The sequence below is a fragment of the Amphiura filiformis genome, chromosome 11, assembly GCF_039555335.1.
Source record: "Amphiura filiformis chromosome 11, Afil_fr2py, whole genome shotgun sequence".
Classification (NCBI taxonomy): Eukaryota; Metazoa; Echinodermata; class Ophiuroidea; order Amphilepidida; family Amphiuridae; genus Amphiura; species Amphiura filiformis.
Genome location: NC_092638.1, coordinates 66,162,978 through 66,182,582, shown reverse-complemented (window position 1 = coordinate 66,182,582; position 19,605 = coordinate 66,162,978). Strand labels below are relative to the sequence as shown.

General features: G+C 36.2%; 1 protein-coding gene across 1 annotated transcript in view; it reads left to right on the top strand.

Moving 5' to 3' along the window:
• LOC140163871 (uncharacterized) overlaps positions 1–19,605 on the top strand; it is a 224,768-nt gene that overhangs the window by 54,598 nt on the left and 150,565 nt on the right. Inside the window, exons 20-25 of the mRNA XM_072187185.1 lie at positions 4,593–4,651; positions 5,687–5,827; positions 6,899–6,967; positions 7,899–8,021; positions 9,229–9,358; positions 13,826–13,932. Coding sequence (XP_072043286.1) covers positions 4,593–4,651; positions 5,687–5,827; positions 6,899–6,967; positions 7,899–8,021; positions 9,229–9,358; positions 13,826–13,932 — 629 coding nt within the window. The remainder of the gene's footprint in view (positions 1–4,592; positions 4,652–5,686; positions 5,828–6,898; positions 6,968–7,898; positions 8,022–9,228; positions 9,359–13,825; positions 13,933–19,605) is intronic.

Here is a 19,605-nt window from a genome sequence, read left to right as displayed (position 1 = left end):
AACCCTGTAATCCAGGCACCACTATCTATCCCGGGAAAATTATACCCTTGATTGGAATCACTGAGGTGTGTGTTTTCTATTGGTAGGCTGAATTCAGGAGGGGGGACACACACTTGTTCAGAACTGGTATTGCAAATATTCAAGACCCATACATGTAGTTGGGACTTAAAAACTTTAGACCATCCTTGCAGCAAAATCCACCAATTGTTTTTCACACTAGTTCTTGAACTCCCTTCTGCCACTGGAAGCCACAAAAATAAAAACTTTCACCTCTACAATGTGATTGTGTTTCATCTTTGTATTTCAAAAGATATGTGTTACTGAGCATAAGCAATTTTCCAATACAAGATTTTTCAGAAAACCTATGTGCGGAGTTAAACACAACAAATATCCAATGGGGGTTTATACCTGAATGAGTGAATCCATTTGAAATCTACACCACCTGTGTGGACATGTCTTCAAAGGGGATGTATGGATTTTCAACTGAAATAGCACATTTCTTCCCTGAGATTACTCATTTGGGCAAAAACTTGTAATTCTAAATCGGCTGCCTATAAAGAGTAAGACCCTGTTTTTAACAAAAAAGCCACCCACCCCACCATAAGAGTATCTCCCCTGGCCTGGTTAAAATCTAGGCAGCGACACTGTAGCTAGCATATCATAATATTCAGCGGAACAATACACCAGTAATTTGTTGAGATTACGTGCGAAAGTTTGTCAGATTTCATCGCCACCATTCAATTAGCTGATTAGGAATAATAATATTACATGTAACTTTACCCTGGCTTGTGTTTCATGATGGTATAAACACTATCCATCTTTGTCAAAGTTTGAAACAATACACCGGAAATTTGTTGAGCTTACCTGCTATAAAGTTTGTCAGATTTATAGCGAGAGTCAATTTGTTATAAATGATAATATTTTCATGTAACTTTACCCTTGGTATCAACAACACTATCCATCTCTGTCAAAGTGTGAAACAATAAACCGGAAATTTGTTGCGTTTGCCTGCTAAACTTTGTCAGGTTTATAGCAAGACGGAGGCTATTTGTTAGCAATGATAATATTTTCATGCAACTTTTACCCTTGGTATCAACACTATTGTCAAAGTTATATTGGCAACAGGCCTCAAAATTTATTTTGTTGGGGCACCCATTTTCAAGGCCACTGGGCAAAGACAAAGAAGGGCACCAAGGCCAACAAGTGATGAAGAATGCCTTGATCAATTGAAACAGATCTGGGGCTCCAAGGCTGAAACTGACAAGGGCAGACAATGGCCTTGGTGGCTTCCCTCAAATTTGAGCCCTGATTGGCAATATAAATCAAGGTGAAAGGTGCAGTTAACACATTTTCAACCACACATCAAGGCCCATCACCCAAACACTCGTATTCAAAGGTTTTAGTTCAATTGCTGTGGTTTGGATTCTAAAAGCAAAATTGTATGTATCACAGTGAACCATAAAACAGCTATGATTTCTACCATAAACGGTACAAATGCCATTGAATCCAACATATCTTTTAACTCTTTGCTGTGTAACATACTATAGACATCGCAGATAATCCATTTTTTTTCTGTAACCTCTAGGCCTTGCCGTTTGAGGCGAGCGATCGCGCTCGCTCGCCCAAACTCGATATCTAGTGAATAAGTACATAAATACCGTTTTCAGACCAAAACTCAACGTCAAGGTCTGACCTCTAATTAGTTTGGTGAATAATTTGCCTCTTGTTACGAAAATTGGAGCAACTTTGACTTCTGACATGTGAACAACAAGCAAATCGACCTTAGCCCTTCTGAACTATAGGTTGGAAGCACACAAACTTGTGGAGCCAGATGATTAATTTAATATGTTTGAAAGTGTAACATTAATTTTTTTTCCTGTACAGCTTTAGACAATCCTATGGGTCATTTGGGGGTCTTTTTGAGGGTCGCAGTCTCAAAATACTGCTTGGCAGACAACAGATTCGACTTCTGCATTCCCAATTTAACAAAAAATAAGCTGGTTGCCAACTTACGCATATTGGCTTGTCAGAACACAATTTTTCTGGGGTACCCATTCAGGTAACCCATTTGAAATTCACACTCCCTGTGTAAGAGATTAAGGTCATGATTTCCATAGGGGGGTGTATGGATTACAACTGGAATAGCCCATTATTGATAGCAACTTTGGGATAGTAAACATACCAAGGGCTTAGACCATAGCTCATGCGCGTGCTTTGGGGGCGCGAGCCCCCTGGGGTAAAAGCAGGGGGCGGCCAAAACGAAGGGGCGGCGGAAGTAGAAAAACGAAGGGGCGGCAGAAGAAGAAGGGGCGGCTAAAAGAATTAGTAAAGAAAAAATTGAAAAAGTATACAAAATTTCACTTTTTCAAACCACCAGGAAAAAATTAAATCAACCTTTTGGGCTGTTGAGGAAGGGCGGCAAAATTGAATTTTGTTCAGCCCCCCCCCCCCCCGGGGTAAGAGCAGCCACGGTACGCCACTGATAGCTGCCAGGTGTCATATTTTTATTTATTTTATTTATTTATTGATAACATTCGGCCAAAGCCAGGCTAATCCCAATAGTGCTCAGAGGCTACTAAATTTAAGGGACGCCATCCGGATATGACGGGACAGGGATATGGGAAGAGGTCCGATTTTAGATGCAGGAGGAAAACCGGAGCACCCGGAGAAAAACCTGCGAGGACGAGCATGGATCGGCAACCAAACTCACATGTGGTGCCACGGGGAATTGAACCCGGGCCACAGTGGTGAGAAGCGAGTGAAAAGACCACTACACTAACCCGCCCTCCATATTCTTCAATGCGTACAATATTATAGAATACAGAAATTGTCAAATGTCTATAGGGCAGCTATCATAGATTTGACCTACCTTTCACTAACCTCTTGATATGTTCACTATAATGCTCAAACTTTTCAACTTCTACCATCAGGATCAAGTTATCCATATTACTTACTATCTAATTCATATTATAGTAATAAAATACATGGTGGTATACGGTTGACAGGGTTTGACGTTCAATTACTGTAATTGAATTTATCATTTCCAGAACATCACATGATTTGCGTCAAAGGTGTACGTAGCACTAGACTTGTTAGATATTTTGTCCATTAAAGGAATTATCAAATGTTTTCTACACAAAAAAACCATCAACACCAAATGACCACAATTAACAATTGCCATAATATATTCTCTCTAATAAACGCCTGCCGTATAAGGTGACAACTCTCTAGTCCACAGATTCCATAGTCCGAAGGCTCCTTAGTCCAAAGGTTCGCAAGTCCAAACATGTAATTTACTATTCGCTAGTCCGAATTCTGAAAAGGGTTCGCTACTTGTAGTCCGAATATCGGGTTCTCTAGTCAGAAGGTTCGCTAGTCCAAATAATAAATAAGGTTCTGTAGTCCAAATGTAGAATAAAGCTCGCTAACACTAACCCTAACCCTTATTCTATATTCGGACTAGAGAACCTTCCTATTAGTGAACTTAATTTGGTTTTCGGACTAACAACCCTTCTGACTAGAGAAGTCGCCCTATAATAGATGCCGCACCCACATATTCTTTATTTGTTTCATATTTTGGATTCAATCCTTGGTGATTTCTCATGACTAATATCTCAAATTAACGAGACTATCCTTGTGCATATATTGGTCAACTTAATTTTTTAAATCTGCCATCAGCCTCACTTTGGCTGTGAGTCATGTTCAAAAACTGGTACCTTATTTATTGTGCAGACTCATGCCAGACTGTACATTACATGGCATTACAATAAGTTAAAATAGAGAATAAAAGTGTGGCTGATGGTTAACAACTATAGCAGGCGTGAAAATTTTCAGACAGTTTTGTTGTCCAAATTTATGCATTTTTGTTGTCCAAATTTATGCATATTTTATTTTTTTCAGCCTGTTTTGGGTCAAATTTTCAGGCATGTTTGTGACCATCCATCTCAAACCGCACGTAAAGTCGGCAAATTGTATTTTGAGTTCTCAATGCAAAATGTGCATAAAGGTTGTATTCATTACCTAATGTTTGTCCTACATATTTCTCATTTTAGTGTCAGTCAAACACCCATCTTTAATCCTATTGTTGAAGAGGATAATAAGCGTATACTTATGTATAGAGTTAGTAAATAGCTCTAGTCTTTGTTTGCTTTGACCAAATCCTGTTCAAATGGTGGGTTAACTAACAATCAACAATGAGAGGACATTCCTGAACCTCATTGACTTGGGGATGATTTGAAGTGACCGCCAGTTGTGACAATTTGATATGTAATACCAGCGATGTGGAAAAAGAGAAATATTAAATGTAGGACCAAAATAATGTACCTTTTACTGAAGGAGCAAAGTTTAACAAGCCATAACTCCGCTACTGGATATTGTTTGAAGTCAAATGAAATATCATTGTAAAGCTTATGATATATATTTTCTAAACACAGAAGAAAACAAAATTGACCAGGGGCCGACTTTACAAGCGTTTCGACGTGGACGGTCACAAATGTCATTTTCATGCCTGCTATAGGGTCACATTAATTTTGCTCAATCATTTTGATATTTATTTTAAACTAATCCATGTTATATTTTATTTTCGTTTGCAGCAAATAATGAAGCTCAACTGAACACAACACTTCATTTCTGGTGCTTGAACCCAGCTGTGGTAAGATAATTCATTATAAATCACAGGTACCTGTATCGTAAATAATCATTACCACATGTCAAGTGTAATGAACGTGTATGAATGCGATCATACGCAACTTTTTGACCTATTGCATATAGACCACTTGACATGTGACGTCATTGCCCGGCAGTATGCGCACGCATTATGGTACTTTCCATTGTTCTTTGCCCTGCAGTGTGCGTGCGCATCATAGTCTGCTCAGGGCATGTGTATTTTAAATCTCCCACCACATTTAATATAGTACAAAAAAGCCATTGAACAGTGAAGCGGTTCGTTCGGGCATATCGACAGACCAATCCCTCGCCTTTGTTGATAAACAATGATGTAAAGTGGTCTATACAACAGGATTTCTTCCAAGCATGAACGGCCCACGTTGTGCATGTACAGGATGGTTTGGGGCACGCAATCATGATACAGTGCAAACCAGAACTTGAACCTTGTTTATTTTAGTAGATTTAAAAGCAGTGTGAACCTGAAAGTGCTTAAAACTAATACTAGGGATCAAATCTCTCTAGTACAATAGTGACAAAACAAATGCAGTGACAAGAAAGATCCAGATCATGAGAATGTTTATGTTAAAAAAAAATCAAAATTATTTGATATCAGAAGGACATTCCTTGTATTTAGAATGCAATTTGATGTGTCTATAATTGTGCTCTCATATCCCACAAAAAATAGAGTGCAAACGTTGCTATCCGATTCTTAATTACATGTAAGGCGACAAAGAAAACATGTTCTACGGTCGGATGTTGTTAGATTTTTAGGGGGTTAGCAGTGGCTTACCGTGGCCACTTCTCATAGGCGCTAGCAACCGAAAAGCACAAAATTTTGATATATAGCCCCATTTTGTTTTCCAAATTTTAATACATTTTTCATAATTCTTTCGCCCTTTTTTTCTTTAATAATTCTTTTGCCCCCTGCTTTTACACCCCCCCTCCCCCCAAATATATATATGCACATGGTTAGCAAATAACCTATGAACTCATTTGCATACAATTATTTTGTCGTTTGCAGGCTTTCTCAGACTTTGGTAGTGATGTGAGATGCATCATTTTGACCTCAGGTACCCTCTCACCTATGAACTCATTTGCATCTGAATTGGGAGTCAATTTCCCTATACAGTTGGAAGCTAACCATGTCATTCACAAATCACAGGTAAGTTTATTCAGTAGGTCTTTTTTATGTTTAATTCCATGAGAACTACCTGCCGATTGGCCAAAAAGAAGTTTTCATTATCAATTGGCCCAATCAGCAACATTGTTAGATCACCACGCAAAAAAAATTGGGGTGAATTATTTGCAAAGTTCCATTCTGATTGGTGAATAAAGTAAAAATATCATATAATTGACCAATCAGAGGCATTGTTAGATCGGCAGGTAGTGCTCGGGGAGTTAAGGGGTTGACATAGGAGCTAAAAATCCCAACTAGAATTAAGGGCCTGTGCCCTTATTTGCTGGTAAGATTTTTACAGGATGCGCGGGAGGGGCAATTTTAGTTTGTACCTGAGCCATATGAACCATTCGCGAATAAGTATTTGTGTTATATTTGTAGTCATGCCTGAACAACTTGCCGCTCGTATCATATTGTGTTGGACTCAGGATAATATTCTCACGTCATAGCATGACTGCATATCTGTGCCCACATACCATACAAAATCACACTTTGAAGTTCTAAAAATATGTGTTCAAGAACAGGCATGGTCAGAAGGTCAATTTGGACACAACTATTCAGTCTCAGACCCCCAAATTCTGGGGAAAAGTCCAACAAATTTTAGCACATCAGGTTTCTTGGTTGTCACCCCAGAAAGTTGATTTAACGGCCAAATGGGCTATTCTAGTTGCAATCCATACACCCTCTATGAAAGACATGACCTTATCTCCCACACAGGGGAGTGTAGATTTCAAATGGGAGTCGCCTATTCAGGTAACCCCATTTGAAATTCACACTCCTGTGTGGAAGATGAGGACCATGTCTTCCATAGGGGGTGTATGGATTTCAACTGGAATAGCCCAATGCTGGAATAATCAAAATAATTTTAATGTGTTTCAGGAATCAAGTGAAAATGTTACAAATGAATTAAACACAAATTTTTCTTCTTTGAAGTTTATTCTTCCGTATTGATAACGTAAAACCTTGCCCATGCTGAATGCGGTGGACTTAGCTTGTATATTTGAATTAAGAATTGGTTTTCTGTACTTAAATTTAAAAACCTCTGTTTGTTTCTAGGTGTGGGTTGGTACAGTAGCACTGGGACCTAGTGGCACCTCATTGAATGCCAGCTATAGAAATGCAGAGGTAAGTCGGTTGATGCAACTGTCATTTGATTTAATAATTGATAAGGAAAATAATTTTAATATGAAGTCTGGTAGAAGATTTTGTTCCCCTTATTCTTATGTGCCTTCCATTGGGGTGTTCAAAATAAATCTGGAATAGCCTAATTTACACACGGTTGTAGCTATACTTTGATCAGCTCGTAATCAACGGGAAATGTTACGCTTATACCACTACGCCGAAAAATAGACCCACATTAAGAGTGATATAGTTGACCTGTCTGGTCTATATTGTGTGTATTAAACAAAGTAAGCAAAGCATAGGACTTTTAAATTAATAATTTGTGATACTTCTGACTAGTTGTCACAAGACAATTCTCGAAAGAAAATATATTGATATTAATCCGCGATGTTATAAGGCCCGCCGATTACGAGCTGATCAAACTATACGCTGGTTGGCTAGTAACTGACCAGCACTCAATCAAAATAAGCTTCCTGCCAACAAGCACAAAATTGCACAAATATTGTGTGATTATGTACAGAATTGAGTAATATATCAAAAATCTACACAATTTTTCATATCCACATGCATATAAATCTTATAGTAATATACACCACCATAACAGCCCTCATAACTTTCACTTGATCGTTAGTGGCATTCATTGTGGCTGTCCGGGTGTTGAACCAGTTTCATCAATATATGTAGTACACTAACACATATCTCTCAACTTGGGCTAGCTACAACCCTGTTTACATATTGGGTTATTCCAGTTTAAAGCCATACAACTCCATGAAATTAATCTCTCCGACAAGGAGCACAGGTTTCAAATGGAGTCACCCGTTCTGGTAACCCCATTTGAAAGTCACACTCCCTTTGTGAAAGATTAAGGTCATGTCTTCCATAGGGGGTGTATTGATTTTAACTGGAATAGCCCATTGGTTATGTTTTATTTCAGACATTTGCATTTCAAGATGATATAGGTCGTCTGCTTCTACACGTCTGTGAAGTAATACCCTACGGTGTGCTGTGTTTTCTACCATCTTACAGTATGCTCTCAAAACTCATGGATAGATGGCAGGTGGGTTGAAATTTATTGAGAATATTTTCATTCTTTAAGACCATGCAATATAATATAGCACAAAGGGATTACAAGACCATGTGATTCAATTACACAATCCTGCCAAACTACATATACGCACAAAACCATTGGCCGGGCAACGGTCACACCCGTGGCTTGCTAATGCTATTCCCATTCTGCTTGTTGGCACCCGAGGGGTAGGTGGGTCAATTCTCGAGCGGGGAAAACAACTTCTTTCTTCCTTCCTTCTTTCCTTCCACTTAGGCAAAAAGCAGAGAGGGATTGGGGTTAAGATGATTATATGACAGGATAAAAATTTCTTGAACCATTGTTATTGATCCATGACATTCCTACCGTCTACATACCCATTGCATGGGAAAACAGCATACAAAGGACGTGTTACTGTCAGTGTTACTGTCAGTGGCGTAACTAGACTTTCACTATAGTCTGTCCACTTAGAAGTACAAACCAAATCTGTGGCATCGGGGGTCGATGCTTTGCGTCATACGCTAAAGCGACGCGACGCGTAAAGAGTGTGGTGCGCTCGGCAAGTACAAATCGCACAGCAGTTGGCGCGCCAAAGAAGCATTGCATTGAAATAATTATTCTCATACCTTCAGTTTCCGAGGTCTATTTACTTTGTACTTCTATGTGGACAGACTGTAGCGAGGGGGCTTCCAAAGGAAAATCTGGTAGAAGGGCAATTGGCTCAAAATACTGATCCGCCATGAAGCATGTCCAGGAAATAGTTCAAATTGCCCCCCACCAGCATGCTACTTGTTACTGTTAACTTAAAATAGCACAGCAACAAGCTAAATATCTGGAGGGCTCACTCAGCAAGCTCAACATATTTGTCATATAATTTTCTTCATTTATCAGTGTTCATTTAACACTAACCAAGCACAAATAAAAATTAACAAAAAAATTGAGGCAAAAAAAAATAGGTTTGTCTCATGTCCCCCATGCACATTAGATTTCTGATGGTGAAAACATTCAAAATTAAAATTTTATTTCACAAGTTTAATTTTATTTTCAAAAAATGAAGACAAATTGCCATTGGCAAAACATAATGGGCTAAAATGAGTTTTCAAGCGGGTAACCCCCCTGAACACCTGATTTATCGATAAAATAAAAAAAACGCTTACCGCATTAACTTTAACATTAACTTAATTTTGCCATTTTATTTTTAATCCTGTTATCAAAACAGACAACTGGTACATGGGACAAATTGCTTGAGAAGAAACAAATCATGATGGAGACTAGAGGAGGTGACAAGACAGAATTTGATGAACAGCTCAGAGACTACTACCAGCTGATTAAAGACTGTGAAGAGACTAGTAAGTTACTAAAATAACATTACAGGCTACATGTACATTTAGTATCAAAATGATTGGTACCCAAGAGTTTTCACTGATTATTATTTATAAGACTGCCATATCAAAATACAACATAAAATTCACCTAATTTGTAGGTAAATGTAATAAATGGTCATACAACTATAAATTGTGACCGTTTCATGAGGATCCAATGTTACATTTGGGAGAAGCAGGCTTTTTTGGTTAATAATAAACATTAAAACTGATGGGTACCAATCATTTTGATGCAGCCTGTAGTCCTATAAGCTGATTATAAACTGTGATTGAACTGGTAAGTTACAACAACAACACTATATTATTACCTGATAAAACGTTAACAGACCTGAAACTTTTCCACTTTTTAGCAGATTTCAGCTTTTTATGTTGATCAAATTTATGTGTTTTCTTTTATTTTCAACCCAATTTGAGCCATTTTACCCCATTTACGCTGTTTTTCAGCTTTTTTTTTAGCATTTTCAGCTTCTTCCTCTTTTTTTATAAAGACCCTGTTTCAGGTCTGAAAGTAACTATTATCTGTGTCGTCTCAAGTTCAGAGTGATGCCATGTTGGATTTCGCAGTGGCAGATTTGAATCGTGCAAGCTAACTTAATCAAGCAGGATGTGTATACATGCATATAAGGGAAATGTGTCTGTAGGCTGGAGGCGCAGCCATGTAAACGCACTGTCTGATTCGAATTTTTAACTGCAAAATCCAACATGGCATTACTGTCAACTTAGAGACAAGACACACTTTTAAAATTCATTTAAGGTCATAAAGGGGTCAAAGGTCAAGTTTTCACACTACAAGAAAACAACAACAAAAATTGGCAACTTGTGCAGCAGTGTGATTGATCAAATCATACTCAACTAGGAGCTAGGCCAGGGCTTCTCAAACTGTGGTTCATAAGCACCTCATCGGGGGGGCATTAATTGAAAAGAATAAAAGTAAATAAAAATTTCACCTAACTGGAGCCCAAGTTTCAAAATAATTCTTTTGAAATTTTGTCACACTTTCTCAAAATTTGGGCCTCAAGTATAAAAATGGGTCTAATTATCATGAAAAATTGGTATAAAACTGGGTCCACTTTCAGATCGGGCGACAATTATATAAACAGGTACAGATATAACATTACTGTTGTGGGTCACGCCATATTTATCTCATGAAAATTGAAATTTGGGTTACGGAAAAAAAAGTTTGGGAATTCCTGAGCTAGCGGCTGATTTTGCCACTGGAGACATTTTGAAACTGGTAATATTTTGCATTCCATTCTAACAGTCTTATCTTTTTATGACTTTTAATGAAGTGGGTAGTGTTTTGGAGCGTTATGAATTAACAAATTCTTTTTTTTTCAATTGCTATAAACATAAAGTGTACAAACACTCATGGTGTACAAATTATTTGATGTCAATTTTCTCTTTTTTATGCAAGATCATTTACATCCCTGAACCAACCAAATAAATCCTTTTGGTCAAGGATATTTTGACATATGCACAAAAGTTTGTATAATAAGAATTTGTTCTAAACTTCATTTAAAAAGTAGAAATTAATGGCATGGTAATTATCTAAAGTACAGATATTACAGGGTTCCTATAGCCACTCAAGAAAAATTATAATCCATATTTCGAGACAGCGAAAACTAAGGGAACTTGAGAAAATCAGGGAAACAATCTGAATGGCACAAGAGTGCGATTATTTTTGTCATATTGGCATGCACATGCATCTTGCATACAGCAATGACTTAAAAATGTGCTGCAACCACACAACTATAAACTGAGTTCTTCATGCTTTTGGAAAGAATTCTTGATTCTCCCTTCTCCGTCTCTAGGTAATCATTTGAAGCAATCCACAAACTTATACAACCTACAATCTCAGAAAATATTGTTCGAACACTTTAAAGGCCTTATTGGAAATAGTCCCCCTTCTACCCCCGTACAATGTTGGCATACCCAATATGCTCATCTTCACATATCTTCTCCCAACATTGATTGGTGGGGAAAGGGAGGGATATGCTTAAGATGAACATTGAGAGAACTCTATTATAAATCTTAGTTTCCAGTGACTCATATAGCGTGAGCGCTATACTAAGATGAACAAGGGAATAACAGTGGGTGTTCGAACACATTTTTTCCGAAAAAAAAAAAAAAATTGCTTAGCAAAATCATCTGATTTTAGTTTTTGGACAATAACTCTGCAGTTACGCCATCGATTTTAATGCAATTTGGCACACATGTTAGACATATAATTTACTATCATCCCACAAAATATGGAGGAAATCAATGAATATTTTGATAGCGTTCTGTTAGTATATATTTAACATAGCGTTTTGTACACACAAATACAGGCCTAAATTATTTATGTGCCATGTTTATTGAGCATATGTACATGTGGTATAATTAATTTAGAGAAGGTGTTAATATTTTATATTCAGCTAAAACAGACATTACTCAGAATTTAATGTTATGTATTTAAATGTCACAAATTTACCACTGTGTGATAAATCGGAGGGGGGGAACGAGAGAGAGAGAGAGATAGGAAGGGAGAGATACGCACAGGCTATGCACATTTATTGTTTTTAAAAACATTACTTGACCAACATTTAAGAAAATCAGCCTAATGTGTGAAAGTGTGTTCATTAAACATTTTAAATACACCATGGTTAGGATGGTCAAATGGTGAATCATAACGATTTACACACATAGACAAGCACGCATTTCCAACGATTCACCATATAATAGAAAAGTAAATCCTATTATTCTTTATGTTTTGTGGTCAACCGTGCACAATGTGTGTTTTCAATGGGGAGATGTGCAATGATTTACCTTTACCATGAATAGGCTTTCACACTTTCAGTGTACACAGTTATACCCACTGAAGAGACAACGCAAATCATGTTTAATGAAATGTGCCAATTTGAGATTGCATAGGCCTAATAATAAAGGTCATTATCTATAATGCTCATAATGATCGGTGTTTGTTTAACTGAAAAACAACATTTTTGAATTGTTTATATTTCTTTCTTTTTTCGATCAAAAATAATGACAATCATGAAATAAGCCTGAACTTGCACACCAATCATTGACCATGTTAGTTAAAATATTATTGATTGATGTGTCCTATACATTGCGCATGTGTCTTTTAATGTAAAATTGGACTTGAACTTGAAACATATTGAACAGCAAGTGACATTTGCACTTTTTATTCTTCCTTCTTTTTAATGCATTATTTTCCTTTTACTTAGATTTTTTGTTTTATCTTCCTTTATTTAATTTTGGCATTTTCTTTCCTATTTTGTGTTGGTTTTGTTTCTTTGTTTCTTATATCTTTCATTATTATTTTTTTGGGGGTCTTTAATGACTTCTTTTTCGTTTTATTTGCTTGAAATCTTTGAAGTTTACTTTTGTGGGGTCAGGAATTACTGGTTTGGAAGGAGAAGTTTGGCAATGCATTGGACATAGGGTGGTAGATGTCGTTTCATTATTTTGCTATCTACTGCAGATAGCATTGACAAATTTGCATCCCACATCCGTGTGATGTTTGATTGACGGTGCCCTTAGTGTTATAGCAAATATAAAAGATGGTCCATGATTGTCCAAAAACATTGTCAACTTTTTAGCTATTCAAATTGCTATGTTTTAAACTGTTTGGGGATATGTATCAGGTATTTTACGTCTTATTCGACTTAAATTATTCAAAATTTGATGAAAATATATGTTTAAAGTGACCGATCCCTGATATATTTGTGGATGTAATGTAATATTATTTATTGCATGTGTTCCCTATTATATATAAACTAACATGTCCAAGTTTCATTTGAATCGCTCTACTGGATCTGAAGTTATGATCCCAAATGTGAAAAAAGCAAACACTGATTTTAGAATTCCTCAGACAATCTCAGAAAATATTGTTCGAACACTTTAAAGGCCTTATTGAAATAGTCCCCTTCTACCCCGTACAATGTTGGCATACCCAATATGCTCATCTTCACATATCTTCTCCCAACATTGATTGGTGGGGCAAGGGGAGGGGATCTGCTTAAGATGAACATTGAGAGAACTCTATTATAAATCTTAGTTTCCAGTGACTCATATAGCGTGCGCACTATACTAAGATGAACATGGGAATTACAGTGGGTGTTCGAACACATTTTTTCCGGGATTGTAGGTAAAGTGGAAATATTTCTCACAGAATTTTGGAAATTTGTCAGGGAAATATCAACAGAAACTCAGGGAATTTTATATTTTGTGAAATGCCAGGAATGTTCCTGTATTTATATTACTAGCATTTAGATATGTGTTGAAATGGTAATAAGAAAAGTAGGTATGGTATGGGTAAAAAGAAAAAAAATACATTCAGCATCAAATTGTCAACATCAGAAGAGCTTTGAGACAAAGAATTGTTATTTTTGGCCTTTCAAAAAAAAATGACTTTACTCTATTATTTTATTGCAGACATAGAGACCCAATCCGTCACAGGTGGACTGTTCTTTGCTGTGTGTAGGGGCAAAGTCAGCGAAGGCATGGATTTTGCTGATAACAATGCCAGGGCTGTCATTACAGTAAGTAATATAGCAAACTACTTCCTTTTAAAGGCAATATCAATGATTCACTAAATCTGATAATTCTTTTTTTTTTTTAAGACATCCAAAATCAAGATTTTTGCCTATTTGTATTCGCCGTAGAAGTGACGTAATAATCGGATTACCTTCCATAGCAATAGAGGAATACAAGTTTTGAGAAGACCGCCCTGCACTACAAGCAGATTGCACTAATCACCTGTGTATGTCAGCACACATAGATTGAAAACAATACTACTCTTTTCAAAGATACTAATCTTACAGGTGCGAGTGATCAGCCTTTCTTTGACATCTATGGTTCAATGCATCGGTACCGCTTGAATGTTGTAGTGCAGGGCAATATATTCAAAATTGTATTCCTCTATTGCTGTGGTAGTTGATCCGATGAATTACGTCACTTCTACGGCGAATAGACTATAGGTAATTCTCTGGTAATGGTAAACAATTTATAAAAAACCTATATAGCCTGCCTCGTCTGAACCTGTAAAGAGTTGTGTCATCAGAGCACAGACAAAATCGCCCTTCTGTGTGTGTGTATGCCCCTCTGGATTAGGTAGCCGCACAATTCAAAATTGCCATTTTTTTATGTCAACTATATCTAGGCATTAGCAGCTAAAATCTAGGAGATAACGCTGACGAAACTTCAGCCAGGCACAAGTGACCTGGTGAAGGGGGTCGCCACAGTCAGGGGTGCAAAATAAAAATTTTGGGGCAAAGACGAACCCGGTATTAACATTTTTATCGGTGGGATACAAAGATATTGGTCAATCGACCGCGTTCGTAGAACAGGTTTTTTTATTTGTTGACTAATGAGAAGGATATATCTGTGAAGACTTGATACTACAAATTCATCTTGTTCCCAGTATTCTCAGTATATTGCATAATACTGAAAAAAAAATCCCCTGTAATGTGCAGTTGGCTTGTAACCAATACTGCTCAGCGAGAACTTTGTATGACGTTTTCATTTTCACACTTTTCACCGCTAATTTCAGCACCACAAATTAAGTAGCCCATAAAAAAATTGTTAGCCCATAGGATTTAAATTGGGCTATTCCATTTAAAATGCACACTACCCCTGTGGGAGATTTAGCTAAAGTCGTCCACAGAGGGAGTAGGAGTTTTGAATAGAATAGACAATTGGGTAACTTCTATTTGAAATACTCACTCCAGTTATAGGTAAAGCCATAATACAGGGGAGTATGGGTTTCAAAGTGATTAACCCTGACCGATTACATTAAAAAACATACTCCCCTTGTGAAAGATATTTCCAAAATCTTCCACAGGGAGAGTATGGATTTTAAATGGAATAGCCCAATGCGTAGCTCATTGAAACTGAATAAAAGAAACAGAAAAATTGTTCAGAAAAGTTAAAATTGTGAAAAATTATTACCACTATTTAAATATCCTGCTATATAGTATGTGAGTATACTGTTACATGATTTCCTCATATAGTGCCAAGTGTGGTTGTGATTAATCATTACTTTGCAGTTTGTACACCCACGCAAAAATATTGCTCTTGTAAAGTGGTCATGAAAATTCATCTGTATGTATGCAGATAGAATAATGATCAAAATTGTTATCTGTTGGCCTAGCCATATTATTAATGATACTGGCACTTGCCATAACTTCTTTCTTTAAAAGGCTCTTGGTAGTGGTACAATGATGTAAAATTTATACTAAATATGTCAGTGGTTGAGATCCAGAAAGCCTTAACTCACGAAAGATTTGATCCTTTGTAAATTATGGCTTTCTGGTTCTCAACCTTCAATACGAAAATTCAAAATAAAAAAAAATATAGGAGCCTATTTTTTTCCTTCAGATTTCAAGGTCGATTGAAAAGGGCAATACAAATCATTTTTTTAAGGCCCAATTACCATTTCATAACTTTCTTGGCTGGGGTAATCCCTGTGAGCTTAAAGCTACACTTTAGAAAAACAGACATGGAAATGAGAGATCTAGATACCATCAGTTATAGTCCTACTTATTCATGCATATTGGTGTCTAGGGAAAAGTTAGCCGATATTTGCAAGACTATCCATACTTTCAAGGTAAAATAAACCTACTCATATTAATATTTAGCCATGGTCTTGTATGCTGCTTTCCTGGGAAGGGATGATACATGATTTAGCACATATCTATGATTTGGTGGTGTGAAATCACACATGTAGATATGGGCCTAACCTCACAAAAAGTAACTCGGCTATTACAAACACAATTACATGTAAAGCTTCAGAACTAGTAATTGTATTCATAATATTGTAAAAGAAAAAACCCTGAATTTGTAAGTTACCGTAAATTGTATTGATTTGAAAGCAGCACAAAGATAATGCCAGGTTGCGAATGCCATAATATAATGCGTACGTGTATATTAACCATTAATCGCTTTAAGTGCAACTTTGAAATTCAGAGGGTTTTCCTTAAAAATACTGCCGTGTTGTTAATATTGAACGAAATTTGGCGAATGGGGTATCAAAATGCGAGTACACTGTACATAAACCATATTTCTTTCTGCTAACATTGCCTCTGATCAATTATGTGATATCTTCACTTTAATCATCAATCAGAATGGAGCATTGGAGCTTTGCAAATATTTCATCCCATTTTTTTTGTGTGGTGAAATTATTCTAACAATGTTGCTGATTGGTGCAATTGATAATGAAAACTTCTTTTTGGCCAATCGGCAGGTAGTCCTCATGGGTTAAAATATTGTGAATATGATTGATAGTTCTAAAGCTATAAGCATGTTTGTAACGACTGTTACTTTTTATGAGGTCTTGATATTAACAATGTATAGAAATAATTCAAAGTACTACAAATTGTAAATGAGAAGACTTTAGTCCATCATTTAATTATTTATCAAATCATCTTCCATTTCTTTACATATATGTACAGAATTCGAACATATCAACATCAAATTATTATAATCAGAGACTTTTCAAAAGACAAGTTTGCGTCAGACATCATCTGTTTATCAAACTCAGAAACGAGAAATGGGAGGATGGTAATCTATTTTTAGAAACTCCACAGATATGGGTCCCTATTTCGTTAAAAATACCTTTTGAAGTGGGTACCGGTTCAGAAGCTCGATCCGCACATCCCCATCAAAAAATAATTCAAGTATAACCCCCTCTCCCCTGGAAATGAAATAGGGAGAAAATTAAATCCAACTTCAAGAAATATATAATTTCAGTCATAAACATTGCATCATAATACTGTATGCGTGTGGTGGGATATTTTATTGATGCTGTAAAATTGCACATGTAATTTTTCGTGTTTTGCCGATTTTGAACTTCTTTTCAAAATTTGCAATTTTGAGGTTTTGTAAATAGACCTATCCATAAAATAAACATAATTGCATGTTATTATTTTCGCAGTAGCTGTGTGGGGCGAGAAAAGCATGAAAACTAATGTTCAGTGAAAATTTCACTTCTACAGTATTAATTTTTCATGATTTTAATTGTTCTGTAAAAGTGGAAATTTTCGCGCTACAGTTATTTTCGCGCATTTCGCATTCCATGCTGCTATCGTGAAAACAATTTCCTTTTGTGTATAGGTTAATAAACTTAGAATCGCAAATTTAAAAACAGGGGAAACAGTTTATAATGGGCAAAGCACAAAAATTAATCGCACAAATATTTCTACTCTTTCAGTATATCAGGGAATAAATAAAGATTGGAATCTCATTTCACACATTCCTACACCTCACTGGCAGCCATAACTGGGTCCCCGTCGGCTACAATACACCCAAAATGTGAAATGATTCGCCTTGGCGGAATTCTAAACTGCATTCCATCACCCGTGCAACACGTTTAGACAAAAGAATGATGAAAGTTTACAACACAATACAATATAACATCGATTTTTAAGCGGCTTTAATTCACCCAATTGGGCAATCACAACACCTGTTTGGCAATGATTGGTGCAGCGGGGACCCAGTCATGGCCGATCAAATTCTGACCATGACTTGGCTCATGAGATTCGTCTATATGTACACATTAAATTAAGGCTACCGTACTTAATGTATGATATACACTTTATTCATGAGTTATTTTGGACTTGCATTTCAAGTTAACCAGAAGCTAAAAATAAACACACACAAAAAAACGGATTAAAAAGTTTTACAAGTTACAAAATTACTTCTGTACAGTTTAAAAGAAATGAGAAAATCTGGAACAATTTTAGCACCTTACAATGTACAAGTAATCATTCACCAGTACCCAAAATACAATCAGAAAACATCTATTATCTATACCAAAAAAGTGATAAAACAAAAACAATTTGTTTTAAAAATCAAGATGTCTCTTTATCATGTATGCAGATGAAACAAACAAAAACAAGTCGACTTCATCTTTATTTACATGTTATGGCTTTCTTTGACTCTTTACTGAGACAGAAATTGAGAAAATCTGGAACAATTTTAGCACCTTACAATGTACAAGTAATCATTCACCAGTACCCAAAATACAATCAGAAAACATCTATTATCTATACCAAAAAAGTGATAAAACAAAAACAATTTGTTTTAAAAATCAAGATGTCTCTTTATCATGTATGCAGATGAAACAAACAAAAACAAGTCGACTTCATCTTTATTTACATGTAATGGCTTTCTTTGACTCTTTACTGAGACAGAAATTGAGAAAATCTGGAACAATTTTAGCACCTTACAATGTTCAAGTAATCATTCACCAGTACCCAAAATACAATCAGAAAACATCCATCTATTATCTTAAATACCAAAAAAAAATAAAACAAAAACAATTTGTTTTAAAAATCAAGATGTCTCTTTATCATGTATGCAGATGAAACAAACAAAAACAAGTCGACTTCATCTTTATTTACATGTAATGGCTTTCTTTGACTCTTTACTGAGACAGAAATTGAGAAAATCTGGAACAATTTTAGCACCTTACAATGTTCAAGTAATCATTCACCAGTACCCAAAATACAATCAGAAAACATCCATCTATTATCTTAAATACCAAAAAAGTGATAAAACAAAAACAATTTATTTTAAAAATCAAGATGTCTCTTTATCATGTATGCAGGAGATTGCAGATGAAACAAACAAAAACAAGTCGACTTCTTCTTTATTTACATGTTATGGCTTTCTTTGACTCTTTACTAAGACAGAAATTGAGAAAGTAACTCTTTGAATATTTCATTGGTTGCATAACTTTGTTTTAAACATCAAAATGCTCCCTTTCCATGTAGCCAATAGTCCAAAAACATGCTTTCTTTCAAAAGGCTGCTGCACCTAAACCCTAACACTCCCAGGTACTACAAAAGCTACATGATATATGCACTGCGCGTGCATACATACCATGTGATGTCATGATGCAATCACCCTAAGTGATATATACACACGCTTTTGTTGGCCAGGCCAGCGAAAGACCTGTGACTTTCGCTACCAGTCGCAGACCACTGCTTAGCATGTGAGGGGTCTTGGGTTCGCATCCCAACCAAACCAAACAACTTATTTGTTTGTTTTCTCTCTTTATTCCTTCCATCTGAACTTTCCAGTCGCCAAAAAGCACCTGGGGCGTTAGGGTTAGTTAACCACTATCAAAACTCCATAGGCCTCTCTTAATAGAGTTATTTACAAATGTAATATTTACTGATATAAACTTACTATAAATAAAATTTCAGTTACAT